The sequence below is a fragment of the Capricornis sumatraensis genome, chromosome 10, assembly GCF_032405125.1.
Source record: "Capricornis sumatraensis isolate serow.1 chromosome 10, serow.2, whole genome shotgun sequence".
NCBI classification, from domain to species: Eukaryota; Metazoa; Chordata; class Mammalia; order Artiodactyla; family Bovidae; genus Capricornis; species Capricornis sumatraensis.
In genome coordinates this window covers 27,547,878-27,570,427 of record NC_091078.1, presented here as the reverse complement: position 1 = coordinate 27,570,427, position 22,550 = coordinate 27,547,878, and the positions used below count along the sequence as shown (strand labels likewise).

Here is a 22,550-nt window from a genome sequence, read left to right as displayed (position 1 = left end):
GATTGGTAAACAAATGAACAAAACCTCAAGGACCTATGGACAACAGAAGTTCTAATATACATATCATTCAGAGTCCCAAAAGGATAGGAGAAAGAGTACACTGCTAAACAAGCATTTGAAAAAGCAGTAGTTTACAACATCCTAAATTTATCAGAAGACATAGACCTGTAAATTCAAGAGGCTAACTAGGTCACAAATAAGGTAAACCAAAAGAAAAACATCAGCTGTCTGGATCTAATTGCCAATTACAGAACAATATACCCCAAAACAACAGAATAGTCAGTCATGCTTTCAAGTGTGTATGGCACATTCATCAAGGAGGACCCATATCCTGGATCATGTAACAACTTTAAGTTTAATTGAAACCATGCAAATATATTTTCTGACCATCATGGAATTTAACAATTAACAACAGAAATATGTAAGGGAAATCTCCGAACACTTGGATATTGAACAGCACAATTCTTAATAGTCCATGAGTCAAAGAGCAAGTCTCAACAGATATTAGAAAAGATTTTTAAGTAAATGAATAGAGCATGGATCAAGCAGAAAAGAAATAAATAATAAACAAAAGTCAATGAAATTGAAAATGGAAAACCAATAGAGAAAATCAGTGAAACAAAAATCTGGATCTTTGATAAGATCAAAATCGATAAACATGAAGCAAAACTGACTAAGAAAAAGATGGAAGTTATTATTATTATCAAGGTTATTATTATCAAGTATAAAAAAGGATATCACTAAAGAATAATAAGAGAATGTTAATTATATGTACATTAGAAAACAAAAGTAACTGACCAGTTTTCAAAAACCTCAAACTAAAAAATTTCACCAAGATGAAGTAGATATCTTGATAGTCCCATAACTATTGAAAAAATTGAATTTGTTGCCAAGAACTATCAGAAAAAATTCTTCAGGCCCAGATGTTTCTACTGGAAAATTCTGTTAAACATTTAATGAAGAAATACCACCAATTATATATGACATCTTCCAGGAATAACAGGAGAGGACTCTTTGTAACTCATTTTGTGAGGCTAAAATTATCTTCATACCAAACCTGACAAAGAAAAGGAGGGGTGAGGGGAAAGGGAAAAGAAGAAAAAGCTGAGGAAAGGTGGGGGGAAGTAGGAGTAAAAAGAGGAGAAGAAATTACAGAGCAATGTCCCTAATGAACATAAAAGCATCTCAACAAAATATTGTCAGAATTAATCAGGCAATTCATAAAAAAAATAATATAGATGACCAGTTGGGGTTTATACCAGAAATTCAATGCTGAATGGTTCAGTGTTGAAAATCTGATTCATGTAAAAAATTGAACGAAGAAAAGAGCACATGATCATGTAAATGGATGCAAAGATAGTATTTGACTAAGTACAACATCCATTCATGTTTTTAACGTCAGAAAGTTAAGAAAAGATGAGATTTTTGTCAACCTTATAAAAGACATCTACAGAAAAGCCACCATCATACTTAGTGGTGAAAAGCAAAATTCTTTCCTCGTAAGATCAGGATCAAGGTAAGAATGTCTGGTTTTACCTCCTGTTCAACATAAGAATTGGAGTCTTAGCAATAAGTGCAGTATAGTGAGAAAAGGAAATAAAATACAGGCAGACTGGAAAGGAGGGAATTATACAGTCCCTCTTGTCAGATGAAATGATTATATAGCAAATTCCACAGAATAAAAAAATTCCTAGAAGTAATGAATTTAGCAATGTTGCAGGAAGAAGGTCAAAACACAAAAGTCAGTTGTATTTCAATATACTACTAAATTTTTAACAAACAATTTCATTTATAACAACTCAAAAAATGATAGCAATATGGATACAGAAGTATAAATATAACAAAATGTGCACAATCTATATGCCAAAAACTACAAAATGATGATAAAATTAAAACCTAAACAAATGAAAAATCATACTGTGTTCTTGGATTAGAGATCTCCACATGATAAAGATGTCTTCCCAAATTGATACATAGATTTAATGCAGTATCAATCCAAATACCAGCAGGATATTTTCTAGACATACTCACTGATTTTAAAATTTATATGGAAAGGCCAAGGAGCTAAAACAACTAAATTTTTTTTAAAAAAATAAGAGTAAAGTTGCATAAGGCTTAACACTCAGTTTAAGAATTACTATATAGTTATAGTAATAAAGTCAGTGTGGAATTAGTGAAGGGATAAACACATGTATCAGTGAAACAGAAGACAGAATTCAGAAATAGAAAAATGATCATCTGACTTTTTGATAACTATGCAAAAGCAATTCAGTGGAACCAAGTCTCCTTTTCAATAAATGTATTGAAACAACTACTCATCTATTTTGAAAAGAGTGCACTTCAGCCTAAACTTTTCACTTGATGCAAGTTAACTCTAATTGTTATAAACTTGAAATATAAAACTATAAATCTTTTAGAATAAAACATAAGAGAAAATCTTTATAACCTTGGGTTATTGAGAAGTTCTTAGATGTGAACCCCAAAACAGTACCTGTGAAAGAAAAATTTATAAATTGGACTTCATAAGATTTTAAAACTTTTGTTTTATGAAAGTCATTGTTAAAAGAATGAAAAGTTGTAGACAGGGAAGAATATATTTGCAAATCACATATCTGAAAAAGAGCTTGTATCTGTAATGCATAAAGAACTGTCAAAACACAGCAATAAGTTAAAAAATCCTGTTAGAAATGGACAAAGCCATGAAAAACCCATAACTTCTGTTTAACCATCAGGCAAACTAAATTGAGGAACATTGTACAAAATATTTGACTGGTCCTCTCCAAGCTGACAAGGTTATTACAAACAAGAAAAGTCAGAGAAACTATCAATCTAGGGGGACCTAAGGGGCATGACAACCAAATGTAATTGGTGTCCTGGATGATGTCCTGGAATATTAAGTAAAAATTATGGAAATTAATAAAATAAGGGCTTTAGTTCATTTTAATATTTGTGTGTGAAGTTGCTCAGTCATGTCCAAGTCTTTGCGACCCCATGGACTGTAGCCTACCAGGTTCCTCCATCCATGGGATTTTCCAGGCAAGAATACTGGAGTGGGTTGCCATTTCCTTCTCCAGGAGATCTTCCCAACCCAGGGATTGAACCCAGGTCTCCTGCATTGTAGGCAGGCGCTTTACTGTCTGAGCCACCAAGGAAGCTCATTGTAATGTTTAAATTTGGTTTATTAGTAGTAATAAATGTACCATGATAATGTTTGATATTAAAAATAAAAGAAACTATGTGGAGGGTTGGCAAGAATTCTCAATATTATTTTTGTAATTTTCAATAAATGCAAATCTTTTACAAAATAAAGTTGACCTTTTTTTAAAAAAAGGGGGGCAAAGAATCTGAACAGATGCTTCACCAAAGAAGATATATAAAGATAGCAAATAAACTCCTGAAAAGAAGCTCAACATCATTAGTCATTAGGGAAATGTAATAAAACCACTATGATACCATTACACATCTGTTAGAATGGACTGACAATATCAAGTGCAGACAAGGATTCAGAGCATCTAGAACTCTTGTTCTTTGTTTGTGGAGATAAAAAATGACACAGCCACTCTGTACAATAGTTGGCAGTTTCTTAGAAAATTACATCCCATTCATCCCTCTCTAAAGAAACGTTCATTACTCTAAAGAAAGAAAATCATATATTCGCACAAAAACCTGCACATGCATGTTGTCTAGCAGCTCTGTTCATAAGTGCTCAAAAATAAAAATGAATTCAAATGTCTATCAATGGATAAACAGGTAAAAAACTATGGTATATCCATGCAATGGAACACTACACAGCAGTAAAAGTAGTTGAGCCATGATACAATAATTAGAATGAGTCTCAATAGGATCATACTGAGTTAAAGAAGTCAGTCTTAAAGATGGTATTCTGTATGATTACATCTATGGGAAATTCTCAACAAATCACAATGACACCAGTTCAGTTCAGTCGCTCAGTCGTGTCCAACACTTTGCGACCCCATGAATCGCAGCATGCCAGGCCTCCCTGTCCATCACCAACTCCTGGAGTTCACTCAGACTCACGTCCATTGAGTCAGTGATGCCATCCAGCCATCTCATCCTCGGTCGTCCCCTTCTTCTCCTACCCCCAACCACTCCCAGGATCAGAGTCTTTTCCAGTGAGTCAACACTTCGCATGAGGTGGCCAAAGTACTGGAGTTTCAGCTTTAGCATCATTCCTTCCAAAGAAATCCCAGGGCTGATCTCCTTCAGAATGGACTGGTTGGATCTCCTTGCAGTCCAAGGGACTCTCAAGAGTCTTCTCCAACACCACAGTTCAAAAGCATCAATTCTTCGGCGCTCAGCCTTCTTCACAGTCCAACTCTCACATCCATACATGACAATGGGAAAACCATAGCCTTGACTAGACGGACCTCAGTCGGCAAAGTAATATCTCTGTTTTTGAAAATGCTATCTAGGTTGGTCATAACTATTCTTCCAAGGAGTAAGCATCTTTTAATTTCATGGCTGCAGTCACCATCTGCAGTGATTTTGGAACCCCAAAAAATAAAGTCTGACACTGTTTCCACTGATTACCCATCTATTTCCCATGAAATGATGGGACCAGATGCCATGATCTTCATTTTCTGAATGTTGAGCTTTAAGCCAACTTTTTCACTCTCCTCTTTCACTTCCATCAAAAGGTTTTTCAGTTCCTCTTCACTTTCTTCCATAAGGGTGGTGTAATCTGCATATCTGAGGTGATTGATATTTCTCCTGGCAATCTTGATTCCAGCTTGTGTTTCTTCCAGTCCAGCATTTCTCTTGATGTACTCTGCATATAAGTTAAATAAGCAGGGTGACAATATGCAGCCTTGATGTACTCCTTTTCCTATTTGGAACCAGTCTGTCGTTCCATGTCCAGTTCTAACTGTTGCTTCCTGACCTGCATACAGATTTCTCAAGAGGCAGGTTAGGTGGTCTGGTATTCCCATCTCTCTCAGAATTTTCCAGTTTATTGGTATCCGGTCCCATCACTCCATGGGAAATAGATGGAGAAACAATGGAAACAGTGTCAGACTTTATTTTTTGGGGCTCCAAAATCACTGCAGATGATGAGCGCAGCCATGAAATTAAAAGACGTTTACTCCTTGGAAGAAAAGTTATGACCAACCTAGATAGCATATTCAAAAACAGAGACATTACTTTGCCGACTGAGGTCCGTCTAGTCAAGGCTATGGTTTTTCCAGTGTTCATGTATGGATGTGAGAGTTGGACTGTGAAGAAGGCTGAGTGCCGAAGAATTGATGCTTTTGAACTGTGGAGTTGGAGAAGACTCTTGAGGGTCCCTTGGACTGCAAGGAGATCCAGCCAGTCCATTCTGAAGGAGATCAGCCCTGGGATTTCTTTGGAAGGAATGATGCTAAAGCTGAAACTCCAGTACTTTGGCCACCTCATGCGAAGGGTTGACTCATTGGAAAAGACTCTGATGCTGTGAGAGATTGGGGGCAGGAAGAGAAGGGGGCGACCGAGGATGAGATGGCTGGATGGCATCACTGACTCAATGGACGTGAGTCTGAGTGAACTCCAGGATTTGGTGATGGACAGGGAGGCCTGGAGTGCTGCAGTTCATGGGGGGGCAAAGAGTCGGACACGACTGAGTGACTGAACTGAACTGAACTGAACGTTGTAATCCACACAATCAAAGGCTTTGGCATAGTCAGTAAAGCCGAAATAGATGTTTTTCTGGAACTCTCTTGCTTTTTCCATGATCCGGCAGATGTTGGCAATTTGATCTCTGGTTCCTCTGCCTTTTTTAATACCAGCTTGAACATCAGGAAGTTCACCATTCACATATTGCTGAAGCCTGGCTTGGAGAATTTTGAGCATTACTTTAATAGCATGTGAGATGAGTGCAATTGTGTGGTAATTTGAGCATTCTTTGGCATTGCCTTTCTTTGGGATTGGAATGAAAACTGACCTTTTCCAGTCCCATGGCCACTTCTGAGTTTTCCAAATTTGCTGGCATATTGAGTGCAGCACTTTCACAGCATCATCTTCCAGGATTTGAAATAGCTCAACTGCAATTCCATCACCTCCACTTGCTTTGTTCGTAGTGATGCTTTCTAAGGCCCACTTCACTTCACATTCCAGGATGTCTGGCTCTAGATGAGTATTCACACCATCGTGATTATCTGGTTCATGAAGATCTTTTTTGTACAGTTCTGTGTATTCTTGCCACGTCTTGTTAATATCTTCTGCTTCTGTTAGGTCCATACCATTTCTGTCCTTGATCCAGCCCATCTTTGCATGAAATGTTCCCTTGGTATCTCTAATTTTCTTGAAGAAATCTCTAGTCTTTCCCATTCTGTTGTTTTCCTCTATTTCTTTGCATTGATCGCTGAAGAAGGCTTTCTTATCTCTTCTTGCTATTCTTTGGAACTCTGCATTCAGATGCTTATATCTTTCCTTTTCGCCTTTGCTTTTCACTTCTCTTCTTTTCACAGCTATTTGTAAGGCCTCCTCAGACAGCAGCTTTGCTTTTTTGCATTTCTTTTCCATGGGGATGGTCTTGATTCCTGTCTCCTGTACAGTGTCACGAACCTCATTCCATAGTTCATCAGGCACTCTGTCTATCAGGTCTAGTCCCTTAAATATATTTCTCACTTCCACTGTATAACCATAAGGGATTTGATTTAGGTCATACCTGAATGGTCTACCAGTTTTCCCTATTTTCTTCAATTTGAGTCTGAATTTGGTAATAAGGAGTTCATCATCTGAGCCACAGTCAGCTCCTGGTCTTGTTTTTATTGACTGTATAGAGCATCTCCATCTTTGGCTGCATAGAATCTAATCAATCTGATTTCAGTGTTGACCATCTGGTGATGTCCATGTGTAGAGTCTTCTCTTGTGTTGTTGGAAGAGGGTGTTTGCTATGACCAGTGCATTTTTTTGGCAAAACTCTATTAGTCCTTGCCCTGCTTCATTCCGCATTCCAAGGCCAAATTGGCCTGTTACTCCAGGTGTTTCTTGACTTCCTACTTTTGCATTCCAGTTCCCTATAATGAAAAGGACATCTTGTCGGGGTTTAGCCTCAGCTGAGTCCAGGGATATCCTCAGTATTGGCGACGTCGGTGAATGAAGAAAGATAGAGATAGAGATAAGGAAAGAATGACACGGGGTGACCAAACTTCAGTGAGCGAGGCCCGTTTTACTTTATTTTCCTCGGGGCTCTTATACCCTGAGTTGTACATACAGCAATGTGAAAAATGCAGAGTCAACATTCCATCAGTAATAACTTTTATCAGTATCAGGTTCCTTCTTATAAGAGTCTTATTTTTTGTACATCATCTTCTGTTCTGGAGGCTTGTTGATATTTCATGACCTCTTTTTGATAAATGTTGGTCAGCCAGAACAATGATCTTCCCTTAAAGAGTTTCTTCTTAAATTCTTAGCCTGGGTCACCCTTAAATTACAGAGTTACATTTTTATGGAGCAAAGATTCAGTGGGTTACAGCAAAGAAAGAACTTATTAACTCAATGTCTAATGTTGCTAATGCTAAAGCTACTGCTTGTTATTTCTATATCTTAACTATATGCACTCCCAGGAACAAAATGGATAAGGGATGTGAGAACTTGGCAGCAAGCATAGGCTCAACAATGTTGCAAGAGTCTGGATAAACCTGCCAAGTAAGCTAGAATGCTAACAGAGTTGGAAACACTCCTTTCATGCCCAGGAGATTTATTAACTAAAGCCCTAAGTTAACTCATACCAGAGTAGGGTGGTCGGGGTACAGCCCCCTGCTAATGTCAGAAGAGCTGGTGAAAGACATAAAATAGTAAGACAGACAGATTCTGGTTTGGGGGTAGATGCTCGAGCAGGTCCGGGGGTCCGTCAAGTCCTGAGGCCTTGCTTATCAGGACTCTTCCACATGACCTTGTCTTGGGTGGGATGGCCCAGGGAGTCCCTTGAGTCCTGCATGACCTTGTCATGGGTGGGATCTCCTGCGCTGGCTCCCGGCAACATCTTTTTTGAGTGTTAGTTCTAAAAGGTCTTGTAGGTCTTCATAGAACCGTTCAACTTCAGCTTCTTCAGCGTTACTGGTTGGAGCATAGACTTGGATTACCATGATATTGAATGGTTTGCCTTGGAAACGAACAGCTGCTAAGCTGCTAAGTCACTTCAGTCGTGTCTGACTCTGTGCGACCCCGTAGAGTGCAGCCCACCAGGCTCCCCCATCCCTGGGATTCTCCAGGCAAAAACACTGGAGTGGGTTGCCATTTCCTTCTCCAATGCACGAAAGTGAAAAGTGAAAGTGAAGTCACTCAGTCATGTCCAACTCTTAGCGACCCCATGGACTGCAGCCTACCAGGCTCCTCCATCCATGGGATTTTCCAGGCAAGAGTACTGGAGTGGGGTGCCATTGCCTTCTCCGGAAACAAACAGCAGTGGAGAACAAATCAGTGTTTGCCAGAGGTTGAGGTGATGAGAGGACATCAAAAGACAGCATGAGGGAGTTTTTGGAGGTGATGTACCTTTTCTGTATTCTGATGGTAGTGATGGGCTATCCAAGCGTTTAACTTTCTAGAACTGTACACCGAAAGGAACAGTGAATTTTACTGTATGATAGTGTTAAAAAATATTTAGGTATAAAAATATTTGTACGTAAATATTTGTGTATAAAAACATAATATTTATGTATGAAGGATTTAGTGAAAGAAAAATATGTGCTCTAACAACAACAACAACGATAAAAGACTAAGCAGGAATAAACTTTAGAAAAGCAATGTGCAGGCCCTACATGAAGAAAACTTCAGAGCATTTTTAAAGTCACACAGGAGGTTTTTAACATTCGGAAAAACTTACAACATTCTTTGAAAGACTCAACATCATAAAGATGTGAAGTCTTATCAAGTTAATCTATAGCATTAATATTCCAATAAAAATGCCAACAGTATTTTGTTAATATTTTTGTCTAGGGGTGTCTAAGATGATTCTAACAAAATATGGAAAATAAGACGAATTGCCAGAAAAGCTGTCTTCAGAAAATGTAATAAGCTATAGCATATCTTAGTAGTAGGTAGTACTAGTAGTAGTAATTCTGTAGTTTATTAACAGAAAACCTCAAGTATTTGAACACAATGGTGAATCACTTGACAGACAGACCAAAGGAACAGCAGTTTAACTAATCATTAGAATTCAGTAAAATGGCATTTCAAATCTGTGATGAAAAGATAAATTATTCAATAAATAATACTGGGACAACTGGGTATCCATCAAGAAAAAAGTAAAATGAAATTGATTCAAACCTGTGTCTGTTGATATAAACCAGAATATATTCCAAATGGGTCTAATGCTTAATTTTAAGTTAAGCCTTAAAAATATTAGAGAAAAACATGGTTTAATTTATTTACAATCTTGGATGGGGAAGATCTTTATACTTCAAAATTCTGAAGCCATAAAGATAAAATTTGATACATATTTGATATAAATTTCATTTATTAAAGTCAAAAGTCTGCAGTAGAAAAATACCAAAATAAAAATAAAAATTAGAACCTGGGGAAAACATTGCATCTCAGACACCAACAAACAAATTCTATAATATAAAAAAGAGCATACAAAAGCAAGAAGAAAAAGACCAATAGCGCAATAGAAGAGTATACCAAGGCTATGACTAAATAAATACAAATGATTCTTAAATAAATGAAAAGCTCAATCTTAAAGATAAGAAAAATGTTAATTAAAATATTTGTCATATATCAAATTGACAAAACTGTAAAACTTTGGTAGCATTTTCAACTGTCAAAGCTGTAAGAAAACAAGTACTCTCTTGTGTTGCTGATGGAAATAAAAGCCCCATTGTGGAATGTAGGTTAGCAGCTGTCTATCAGATTTACAGATTTATTATCTCTTTGACAAATGTATTGTCTCTTCTCAGCAATTCAACTTTTGGGAACTTATCCTGCATATTCACTGGCACACATGTAACCTGACATATATGTAGAGTCATTAGTTGCAGTAATATTTGAAACAGCAAAAAATTAGAAACATCAACTGAAAATATCAGTGTGAACTCTTAACGTAAGAAATATACAGATGAATAGTTACAGAGTTCACTGTAAACATATATTCATAAACTTCTCAGCTCTATTCACAAAGAGGGCCAAAAAGCAATGATATCCAATAGCAGTGAGCATAGCACTGCTCAGGACTCAGGCCTTGGTTTATAATTTCATTCTCAGATGAAAGGAACCAGGGCTCCTTAGAAAAATGGCTGATTGTAGACCTAGAGCAGGGAGCATAAAAGGTGAGCATGGGGCATCTTGTAGTGGCCAGAAAAAAGTACTTAAAAATAAGAATGATGGGAGTATGCCAAAAGAATAGAGAAGCCAACTGAAAGAGCTCCCAGTATCCACAGATCAAATTGAACAAGATGGCATAGTATTGAATTATAATCCAAATATGAAATTAACCTCCATGAATCCATGCTGATGAAAATTAATGATTGAATAAATAATTTGAATAAATGAATTAATGCTTGAATAAATAATTAACTACCTGCAAATGGCCATGGGATAACATGGCTTTGGCAACCTGAAGTGGTGTTGGTGGCCTGGGAAGTGGCTTCACAAAGATCACCCCAGAGACGGAGACGGGAGTAGGGTAGTAACAGATTGGCCCCAGGATGACCACCAGCAGTGGAGAGGCGTGGGTACTGTTCACTCCAAGGCGGCTGATTGGCTCCAGAGTAGACAGTGGCTCCACAGCAGACAGCAGCTCCTGGGTGGCACATCAGCTCCACTGGTGGACAGCGGCTCCTGGGCGGTGCATTAGCTCCATGGTGGACAGTGGCTGCTTGGCAGCAGGTTGACTCCAAGTGGCCAGTGGCAGCCATGAAGCTGGGCTGCCCTCTGCTCCTGGGAATCCTTCAACATTGGCTCCAGCCTTCCTCTGACCCACTTACCAGCCATTCCAGTGTCGCCTTTGCCTCGATCCCCTGACTGCACATTGACTGACACTGGATGGCCAGTGACGGTTTAAACGCTCAAGGAGGACTAACAGTGGGACAGCAGGATAGCCAGGGCACCATGCATGTAATCCAGCTACCTTGAGCAGCTGAAGGGCATGTCCCTGCTAGTTAGGGCCTGACAAAACATGGTCCACTGGAGAAGGGAATGACAGACCACTTGAGTATTCTTGCCTTGAGAACCCCATGAGCAGTATGAAAAGGCAAAAACATATAACACTGAAAGATGAACCTCCCAGGTTGGTAGGTGTCCAGTATACTACTGGCGAAGAGCAGAGAAATAGCTACAGAAAGAATGAAGAGGCTGGGACATAGCCAAAAGGATGCCCAGTAGCGTTTGTATCTAGGGGTAAAAGTGAAATCCAGTGCTGTAAAGAAAAATATTGCATAGTAACCTGGAATGTTAAATCCATGAATCAAGGTAAATTGGATGTGGTCAAACAGGAGATGGCAAGAGTGAACATGGACATTTTAGGAATTAGTGAATGAAAATAGATGGGATGGGCAAATTTAATTCAGATGACCATTATATCTACTACTGTGGGCAAGAATTCCTTAGAAAGGATGGAATAGGCCTCATAGTTAACAAAAGAGTTTAAAATGCAGTAGTTGGGTGCAGTCTCAAAAATGACAGGATGATCTCAGTTCGTTTCCAAGGCAAACCATTCAACAACACAGTAATCCAAATCTGTGCTGCAACCAGTAATGCTGAAGAAGCTAAAGTTGAACTGATATTTACGAAGACCTACAAGACCTCCTAGATCTAACACACACAAAAGATGTCCTTTTCATCACAGGGGACTGGAATACAAAAGTAGGAAATCAGGAGTTACCTGGAATAACGGGCAAGTTTGGCCTTGGAGTACAAAATGAATCAGGGCAAAGGCTAACAGTTTTGCCAAGAGAACATACTGTTCACAGCAAATACTCTCTTCCAGCAACACAAGATACAACTCTACACATGGACATCACCAGATGGAAAGTACTGAAATCAGATTGATTACATTCTATGCATCCTAAGACAGAAAACCTCTATACAGTCAGCAAAAACAAAATCTGGAGCTGACTGTGTCTAGATTATCAGCTCCTTATTGCAAAATTTAGGCTTAAATTGAAGAAAATAGGGAAAACCACTAGGCCATTCGGGTAGGACCTAAATGAATCCCTTATGATTATACAGTGGAAGTGACGAATAGAAACAAAGGACTACATCTGATAGAGAGTCACTGAAGAACTATGAACAGAGGTTCATAACATTGTACCGGAGGTGCTGACCAAAAACAATGCAATGCTAAACCAAAAGAAATGCAATAAGGCAAAGTGGTTGTCTGAGGAGTCGTTACAAATAGCTGAGAAAAGAAGAGAAGCAAAAGGCAAAGGAGAAAGGGAAAGATATTCCAAATTGAATGCAGAGTTCCAGAGAACAGCAAGGAGAGATAAGAAAGCCTTCTTAAGTCAACAATGCAAAGAAATAGAGGAAAAAAGCAGAATGGGAAAGACTAGAGATCTCTTTAAGAAAATTGGAGATACCAAGGGAATCTTTCATGCAAAGATAGGCACAATAAAGGACAAAAATGGCAAGGACCTAGCAGAAGCAGAAAGGATTAAGAAAAGGTGGCAAGAATACACAGCAGAACTCTACAAAAAAGCTCTTAGTGACCCAGACAACCATGATGGTGTAATCACTCACCAGAGCTAGACATTCTGTAGTGTGAAGTCAAGTGGGTCTTAGGAAGCATTACTACAAACAAAGTTAATGGAGGTGATGGAGTTCCAGCTGATCTATTTGAAATCCTAAAAGATGATGCTGTTAATGTGCTATACTCAGTATGCCAGTAAACTTAGAAAAAGCAGTGGCCACAGGACTGGAAAAGGTCAGTTTTCATTCCAATCCCAAAGAAAGGCAATGCCAAAGAATGTTCAAATTATAATACAATTGTACTCATGTCATGTGCCAGCAAGATTATGCTCAAGATCCTTATCACTAGGTTCAACAGTACCTGAACCAAGAACTTCCAGATGTACAAGCTGGATTTAGAAAAGGCAGAGGAACCAGAGATCAAATTGCCAACATCTGCTAGATCATTGAAAAAGCAAGAGAGTTCCAGAAAAACATCTATTTCTACTTTATTGACTACACTGAAGATTTTGATTGTGTGGATCACAACAAACTATGGAAAATTCTTAAAGAGATGGGAATACCAGAACACCTGACCTGCCTCCTGAGAAATCTGTATGAAGGTCAAGAAGCAACAGTTAGAACTGGACATAGAACAACAGACTGGATCCAAATTGGGAAAGGAGTACGTCAAGGCTGTATACTGGCACCCTGCTTATTTAACTTATATGCAGAGTACAACATGCAAAATGCTGGGCTGGATGAAGCACAAGCTGGAATCAAGATTGACAGGAGAAATATCAATAACCTCAGATATGTAGATGACACCATCCTGTTCAGTTCAGTTCAGTCGCTCAGGTGTGTCCAACTCTTTGTGGCACACCAGGCCTCCCTGTCCATCACCAACTTCTGGAGTTCACTCAAACTCATGTCCATCGAGTCAGTGATGCCATCCAGCCATCTCATCCTCTGTTGTCCCCTTCTCCTCCTGCCCCAGTCCCTCCCAGCATCAGAGTCTTTTCCAGTGAGTCAACTCTGCATGAGGTGGCCTAAGTATTGGAGTTTCAGCTTTAGCATCAGTCCTTCCAGAGTACACCCAGGGCTGATCTCTTTTAGAATGGACTGGTTGGATCTCCTTGCAGTCCAAGGGACTCTCAAGAGTCTTCTCTACAGTTCAAAAGCATCAGTTCTTTGGCGCTCAGCTTTCTTCACAATCCAACTCTCACATCCATACATGACAACTGGAAAAACCATAGCCTTGACTAGACGGACCTTTGCTGGCGAAGTAATGTCTCTGCTTTTGAATATGCTGTCTAGGTTGGTCATAACTTTCCTTCCAAGGAGTAAGCATCTTTTAATTTCATGGCTGCAATCAACATCTGCAGTAATTTTGGAGCCCCAAAAATAAAGTCTGACACTGTTTCCGCTGTTTCCCCGTCTATTTCCCATGAAGTGATGGGACCAGATGCCATGATCTTCGTTTTCTGAACGTTGAGGTTTAAGCCAACTTTTTCACTCTCCTCTTTCACTTTCATCAAGAGGCTTTTGAGTTCCTCTTCACTTTCTGCCGTAAGGGTGGTGTCATCTGCATATCTGAGGTTATTGATATTTCTCCCGGCAATCTTGATTCCAGCTTGTGCTTCATCCAGCCCAGCGTTTCTCATGATGTACTCTGCATATAAGTTAAATAGCAGAGTGACAATATACAGCCTTGACATACTCCTTTTCCTATTTGGATCCAGTCTTTTTTTCCATGTCCAGTTCTAACTGTTGCTTCCTGACATACAGGTTTCTCAAGAGGCAGTCAGGTGGTCTGGTGTTCCCATCTCTTATGGCAGAAACCAAAGAACTAAAGAGCCTCTTGATGAGAGTGAAAAAGTTGGCTTGAAGCTCAACATTCAGAAAATGAAGATCATGGCATCTGGTCCCATCACTTCATGGGAAATAGATGGGGAAACAGTGAGAGACTTTATTTTGGGGAGCTCTAAAGTCACTGCAGATGGTGATTGCAGCCATGAAATTAGAAGACACTTACTCCTTGGAAGAAAAGTTATGACCAACCTAGACAACATATTAAAAGGCAGAGACATTACTTTGCCAACAAAAGTCCATCTAGTCAAAGCTATGGTTTTTCTAGTAGTCATGTATGGATGTGAGAGTTGGACTGTAAAGAAAGCTGAGTGCCAAAGAATTGATTCTTTTGAACTGTGGTATTGGAAAAGGCTCTTGAGAGTCCCTTGGACAGCAAGGAAATCCAACCAGTCAATCCTAAAGGAAATCAGTCCAGAATATTCATTGTAAAGGCTCATACTATAGCTGAAACTACAATACTTTGGTCACCTGATGTGAAGAACTAACTCTTTGGAAAAGACCCTGATACTGGGAAAGATTGAAGGTGGAAAGAGAAGAGGATGACAGGATGAGATAGTTGGATTGCATCACTGACTTGATGGACATTAGTTTGAGTAAACTCTGGGAGTTGGTGAAGGATAGGGAAGCCTGGTGTGCTGCAGTCCATTTGGTCACAAAGAGTCAGACACGACTGAGTGACTGAACTGAACTGAAATGCAGAGTACATCATGTGGAATGCCAGGATGGATGAATCCCAAGGTGGAATCAAGATTGCAGGGAGAGATATCAACAATCTCAGATATGCAGATGATACCACTTTTAATGGCAGAAAGTAAAGAGCAGCTAAAGAACCTCTTAATGAAGATGAAAGAGGAGAGTGAAAACCTGGCTTAAAACTCAGCATTCAAAAAGTGAAGATCATGACATCCTGTCCATTGCTTCATGGCAAATAGATGGGGAAAATGTAGAAACAGTGTCAGATTTCGTTTTCTTGGCCTCCAAAATCACTGCGGATGGTGACTGCAGCCATGAAATTAAAAGATGCTTGCTCCTTGGAAGAATAGCTATGACAAACCTGGACAGTATATTAAAAAGCAGAGACATCACTTTGCCAACAAAGTCCGTATAGTTAAAGCTATGGTTTTTCCAGTAGTTGTGTATGGATATTAAAGGGTATAAAGAAGGCTGAGTGCCGAAAAATTGGTGCTGGAGAAGACTCTTGAGAGTCCTTGGAGAACAAGGAGTTCAAACCAGTCAATCCTAAAGGAAATCAGTCGTGAATATTCATTGGAAGGAGTGATGCTGAAGCTCCAATAGTTTGTCCACCTGATGGGAAAAGCTGACTCATTGGTAAATCCCTGATGCTGGGAAAGATTGAGGGCAAGAAAAGAAGGGGATGACAGAGGATGAGATGGTTGGATGCCATCACTTTCTCCATGGACGTGAGTTTGAACTCCAGAAGATAATGAGGACAGAGAAGCCTGTTGTACTGCAATTCATGGGGTTGCAAAGAGTTGAGCATGACTTCGTGACTGAACAACAGCAAATAATTAACTGGGGCAAAATAGACAAATCTCCCATGTGGAAGTCCCAGTAATTTTTATAGATACCTCCTCTGGAGGAAGGCATGGCCACCGACTCCAGTATTCTTGCCTGGAAAATCCCCATGGACAGAGGACTCTGGCGGGTTACAGTCCATGAGGTCGCAAAGTCACAGAAAGGACTGAACAACTAAGCACATCACTGCATCCTCAAGAAGTTGAACGCCTTTTCCCATTTCTTAAGAATGTTCTGCACAGCTCATTTCAAAGAGGACAGTATGGAAAGGAGGGAAAATAGTAACTTTATATAGGGAAGCCTGACAGATACAACCTCCGCAGGTCCAAATACTAATGTTATTAGTGATGAGCCATGTTAAATAGTAATGTGATGTGGGCGGCAAAACATGCATAGTAAGGTGTGTGCATGCCCAGTCACTCAGTCATGTCCAATTCCTTGCAACCCCATGGATGGTAGCTCACCTTGCTCCCCTGTCCATGGGATTCTCCAGCCAAGAATACTGGAGTGGGTTGCCATTTCCTCTTCCTAGAAATCTACCTGACCCAGGGATCAAACCCGCGTTTCCTACATCTGCATTTGTAGACAGATTCTTTACCACTTGATATAGTGTGAAGAAAATGGCTCTGTAGTCTTCCTCTCCAAAACCTTTATTCCTTATCTGATCATGACAGAAGTATCAAATTTATACCAAATTTAAGTACACACTACAAAATACCTGATCAGTACTTCTTGAAACTGTGCAAGCCTTTAATAGCAAGGAACCTCTGAGAAATTGTGCAATCTCAGAAGATGAGATGAGTAAATGTAATGTGTCTGGAGGGAATCCTGGAACAGAAAAAAAAAAAAAAAAGACTTGAATAAAAACTAAAGAAATCCAAAGAGTGAACTTGAATAATAATATATCAATATTTGCTCATTTGTTGTGCCAAATGCACCATAGCAATATTAACAATGGGGGAAACTGTGTATAAGCTATATGGGAACTCTGTGATATTCTTGCAACTTTCCTGTAAATCTAAAACTACTCTGAAAATACAAATTTATCTGTAGGGATTACCCTATCTCTAAATCATAATACCATGTAGCTGTAAAAATGGAAAGAATGAGGAAGCTTTCTAGATATCATATGTTGTTACTGAGTCAAGCGAGGTGCAGAGTTGTATTCTTTTGTTTAAAAAAAGAGACAAGAATAAGTATATGTTTTTATTTACTATATATACAAAGAAGTGCTGAAATGACGTAGAAAAAACTAATAATCAAAATTTTAGGTGCAAAGGGTGTAGGAACTAGACATTTGGACAACAGGATTGGAGTAAGTCTTCTTACAGTACACCTTGACATATATTTTTTGAACCATGTGAATGTACCACTTAATCAATTTAATTGTAAAAAGAAGTATATGACATGAATAGTCTTAAGCTTTGCAGCCTGTGAACTAAGAATTTATAAACTAGAAACAGTAAAGGAAAGTAGAAAAATTTCATGAATGTCACATTCCAAATTTGACAAGAGATTTCCATTTTAAACTTTTTCCATAACTTACAACTGCATCACAAGTATTTCTTTTATGTGAAACTTTATATTGTTGATGTCAGTCCAAAAATGAATTTTTAAAACTTGAACAGGATCCATCCAAGTACTCATAAACTATGAGAGAGTGAAAGTACATGTGTAAAGGCTAACCAGAAGAAAAGCAAGGGATCTAGCTTTTTCATTCTGATAGAAAAAGAAAATCCCCTCAAACCTTTCAACCTGAAAAGGTTCTAACTACCATCAGGAGAGAATGTAATCTTAGCCAGGTGTGCCAGAGAAATAGGTAAAGTATGTTTATATTTAAACTAAAAGGTGGTAGAGTCCTGAGTGCATAGTGAGCACTCCCATCCCATTCTGCAACATCGTCATAGAAAAAGCACTGAATCTGTGCTCTGAACTGTAGCATGGTCAATGGTTGCTAATAAAATTCTAGTGTGAAAACTGCATTTTATACTGACTCACTTTAATCTGTCCCTTGTCTCAGATTCTGCTGCATTATCTATGAGACATTCTGCAGACAACCCACCTGGAGTCAAAGTAGATCAAAATAAAGGATTATGGAACATAAGATTTGTACAATTATCTTTCGTGAAGTCGCTCAGTCGTGTCTGACTCTTTGTGACCCCATGGACTGTAGCCCACCAGACTCCTCCATCTGTGGAATTTTCTAGGCAAGAGTACTGGAGTGGGTTGCCATATCCTTTTCCAATAATATACATATTGAGGTCCAATTTTTCCAGGACCTGACCAAGCATGGGATGTAGACAGTTAGATAGTATGGATATTTGGCCTCTGTCAAGGTCAATGGGCCAAGATTAATTCTCCTCTATATAACATAAATTTATTAAATATTCATAGAACACTTCCTAGTTCTATGAAGTTGAATTGTTTTTCTTCCAAATAGGAATAATAATAGTAAATATTTCATAGATTTAACTTGGTCACTTATGGTGCCATTTGCTTTCCAAATACTGGCACTTAATTCATGCACAATCTTATTATTCTCCTTATTTTAAAAATTATAAAAATAAATAAGATTCAGAGATGACACATCTGAACTCCAGCAAGTGAGAGCCCATCCTCCTATCTCAAACGTGCCTGGTTTTGGATTGAATTCTAGAAAGTGCTATCAGTTCAGTTCAGTTCAGTTCAGTTGCTTAGTCATGTCCGAATCTTCGCAACCCCATGAATCACAGCACGCCAAGCCTCCCTGTCCATCACCAACTCCCGGAGTCTACCCAAACCCATGTCCATCGAGTCAGTGATGCCATCCAGCCATCTCTCCTCTGTCGTCCCCTTCTCCTCCTGCCCCCAATCCCTCCCAGCATCAGGGTCTTTTCCAATGAGTCAACTCTTCGCATGAGGTGGCCAAAGTACTGGAGTTTCAGCTTCAGTATCAGTCCTTCCAATGAACACCCAGGACTGAACTCCTTTAGGATGGATTGATTGGGTCTTCTTTTAGTCTAAGGGACTCTCAAGAGTCTTCTCCAAGACCGCAGTTCAAAAGCATCAATTCTTCAGTGCTCAGCTTTCTTCACCGTCCATACATGACCACTGGAAAAACCATACCCTTAACAAGACGGACCCTTGTTGGCAAAGTAATGTCTCTGCTTTTCAGTATGCTATCTAGGTTGGTCATAACTTTCCTCCCAAGGAGTAAGTGTCTTTTAATTTCATGGCTGCAATCACCATCTGCAGTGATTTTGGAGCCCAAAAAAGTAAAGTCAGCCACTGTTTCCACTGTTTCCCCATCTATTTCCCATGAAATGATGGGACCAGATGCCATCATCTTCATTTTCTGAATGTTGAGCTTTAAGCCAACTTTTTCACTCTCCCCCTTCACTTTCATCAAGAGGCTTTTTAGTTCCTCTTCACTTTCTGCCATAAGGGTGGTGTCACCTGCATATCTGAGGTTATTAATATTTCTCCTGGCAATCCTGATTCCAGCTTGTGCTTCTTCCAGGCCAGGGTTTCTCCTGATGTACTCCACATATAAGTTAAATAAGCAGGGTGACAATATACAGCCTTGATGTACTCCTTTTCCTATTTGGAACCAGTCTGTTGTTCTATGTCCAGTTCTAACTGTTGCTTCCTGACCTGCATACAGGTTTCTCAAGAGACAGGTTAGATGGTCTGCTATTCCCATCTCTTTCAGAATTTTCCACAGTTTATTGTGATCCACACAGTCAAAGGCTTTGGCATAGTCGATAAAGCAGAAATAGATGTTTTTCTGGAACTCTCTTGCTTTTCCAGTGATCTAGCAGATGTTGGCAATTTGATCTCTGGTTCCTCTGCCTTTTCTAAAACCAGCTTGAACATCTGGAAGTTCATGGTTCACATATTGCTGAAGCCTGGCTTGGAGAATTTTGAGCATTACTTTACTAGCGTGTGAGATCAGTGAAATTGTTCAGTAGTTCAAGCATTCTTTGGCATTGCCTTTCTTTGGGTTGGAATAGACATATAATATATATGTATCTTTTCAGTTTACCAAGAGTTTCCTATGCATTCCTTACTCGATCTTCACAGCAGCACTATTAGTTTGAAAATTGGTATTATTCTCATTTACAGATAAGCAAATGAAACTCAGATCACCTCACTAGTAAATGGCAGTTATGAATTACCAATCTAAATCTTCCAACTAATTATATTTTGTTTTTTGATTACCCTAAATTTTCAAGGATAAATTTTATTTCTAACAGCTTTTACTATTTAATTGGTTTAATCTTATATTTTAATCACATCACTAAAAGTGATTTTTGAAAGCAAACATTTCAGTTAGATAAGTAACTTTCATATTTTTAAAGCCATTTCCTATTGAAAGACATTAGACATAAAAAATAGTTTTAAAGAGTCATTTATATTTTAACATAAGGAAATAGCTGTTTGAATTTATTTTTGTGCTTGATAAGTATAATTATATCTAGAATTACAATCTAAATTTTTTCTCTGCATCTCTAATTAATATCATTTTATTAATGATTCAGATTTTAATCCATTCATTTCTTAGGTACTTTTATCCAACAGATTTTTCATTTCTGAAATTGCTCTATTTTCAAAAGAAGTTTGTCATGAAAAAAGAAATAATTCAATAATAATTGAGCTTTACTTAAAATGATATAGGAAAACCTAGTTATCTAGCAATAATTCTATACCTCTGACAGATATAAAACAGTATCTATAAGGAGACTATGAGAATTAGACTAATTGTCATTTATTAAACTAGATTTTAATTGTTATATAGTTTTATGCTTCTTTTCTAATTCCTACACATAGAATCTAGACTAAACAAATTACAAGTTGGTATTTATAGTGTCTCCCAAATTTTTAAATTCCTGTCATTTTATTAGTAATTTTGGGACCTAGCACTTACATCCCAGGAAAAGTAGCTGTGTAACCCAGAAATAAATGGGTCCAACAATCAGCCTATATTCTCATAACTTCCCAGCACTCTCCCCTTCTACCCCCTGAAAAATCCATACACCCCATTAACAAGACGTGGAAACTTTATTAATGGTTTGGTTGGGCTTGGGAGGATGAGGTTCACATTGTTCAGCACAGTTCTCTCCTAGTCCCTCATCTAGGCCCCCAGCTGACAAGTGCCTTCCCCAAGCAATCAATCCAACCTCCTTTCTGCTAGAGCCTTTCAAATCTCCAGCTTCATGCTCTTTGGTGTCATGTCCATACACCCTTCACTTATCAGCAAAGGACAACTGAGACACTCCAGTTACCTGGATTCATCCTCAGCACACAGGGAGCCATGACTGTCTGTGTATGTGTATTTTGTATTTGCCTGCCACAAGTGAAAATATGAAAAGATGAAAGTTAATATTTATAATATACACATTGTAAAAGTTTAACTCTCAGGCTTTTGACACTTACCTACTTCTTTTTCAACTGGATGCCTTAGGAAATAGTTTTACTTTGTTGTTTGTTTGCTTTTAATAGTGAAATAATTGACTTGTTTGGTGTAATGGTGGCAAAGTGGTGCCAGTGTCACTCTTTTTGCACTGTCATCTGGCTCTCACCACCACCATCAGGCATACATTTGAGAAACAGCATATATATGTCTGCAGCTTGGAAAAGAAAAATGAAAAGTCTTGATGTTTTACATAAAAATCCATATTCCTGGCGTCTGTTGAAACTCTTCAGGCCCAAATTCCCACATGGTAACTATCAGCTAAAACTGAGTATTAGTCAACTCTGTTCATTTACATTTTCAGCTCTGTGTTCGGTTTTGCTGTCTACCACGTAGGCTTTCCTTACCAGCTGATCTAACCAACCTTTGGGTCATTTCCATCTATACTCTTAATCTAAAATCATAAAAAGATTTTATTTTCCAGTCTAAAGTAATTTTTTGAGGTTTTTTTTCCCATCTTTAAATGGAAACAAACTCTTTAGACATTTGTATGGTGTTTATGGTAATTTACTATTGTTCGGTTTGTCACCTGCTGTTCTTTTACATAAAATGTAATTATTAGCATAAACAACAGTAGTATTACATTTGTCCTCACAAGTACTGCAATTTTTACACATTAAGGACATCTTGGTTATTTTGTTGCCAAAGCATCCATAAAATAATGCTTAAGACTTGTCTGCATTTTTTTTTTTCAGCACTGCATATGTCCTTAGAAGACAGCATAAAATGGCTTGGAGAAGTCATGGCTGAAATAGGACCATCACACAAAAATGAAAAATGGAATATCTTTGATGTGAAACAAGCCAATGCTATTGTTGATTACTTGAAAATCAGGTAGGGACTTTATTCCGTAGCATTTGGTTTTTTATTTCAGGTTTTATAGAAAAGGTCTATTAAATAGAAACTGAATTTTAAACTAAGTTATACATTACAAAATTTATACAGTAATTAAGTGAAGTGAAGTGAAAGTCACTCTTCGTTTCTGACTCTCTGCAACCCCATGGACTACACAGTCCATGGAATTCTCCAGGCCAGAATACTGGAGTGGGTAGCCTTTCCCTTCTCCAGGGAATCTTTGTGGATCGAACCC

At 38.5% G+C, this 22,550-nt stretch overlaps 1 protein-coding gene across 1 annotated transcript in view; it reads left to right on the top strand.

Moving 5' to 3' along the window:
• Positions 1 to 22,550, top strand: part of CABCOCO1 (ciliary associated calcium binding coiled-coil 1) — a 163,787-nt gene that overhangs the window by 40,090 nt on the left and 101,147 nt on the right. Inside the window, exon 4 of the mRNA XM_068982923.1 lies at positions 22,156 to 22,294. Within this exon, the coding sequence (XP_068839024.1) occupies positions 22,156 to 22,294 (139 nt within the window). The remainder of the gene's footprint in view (positions 1 to 22,155; positions 22,295 to 22,550) is intronic.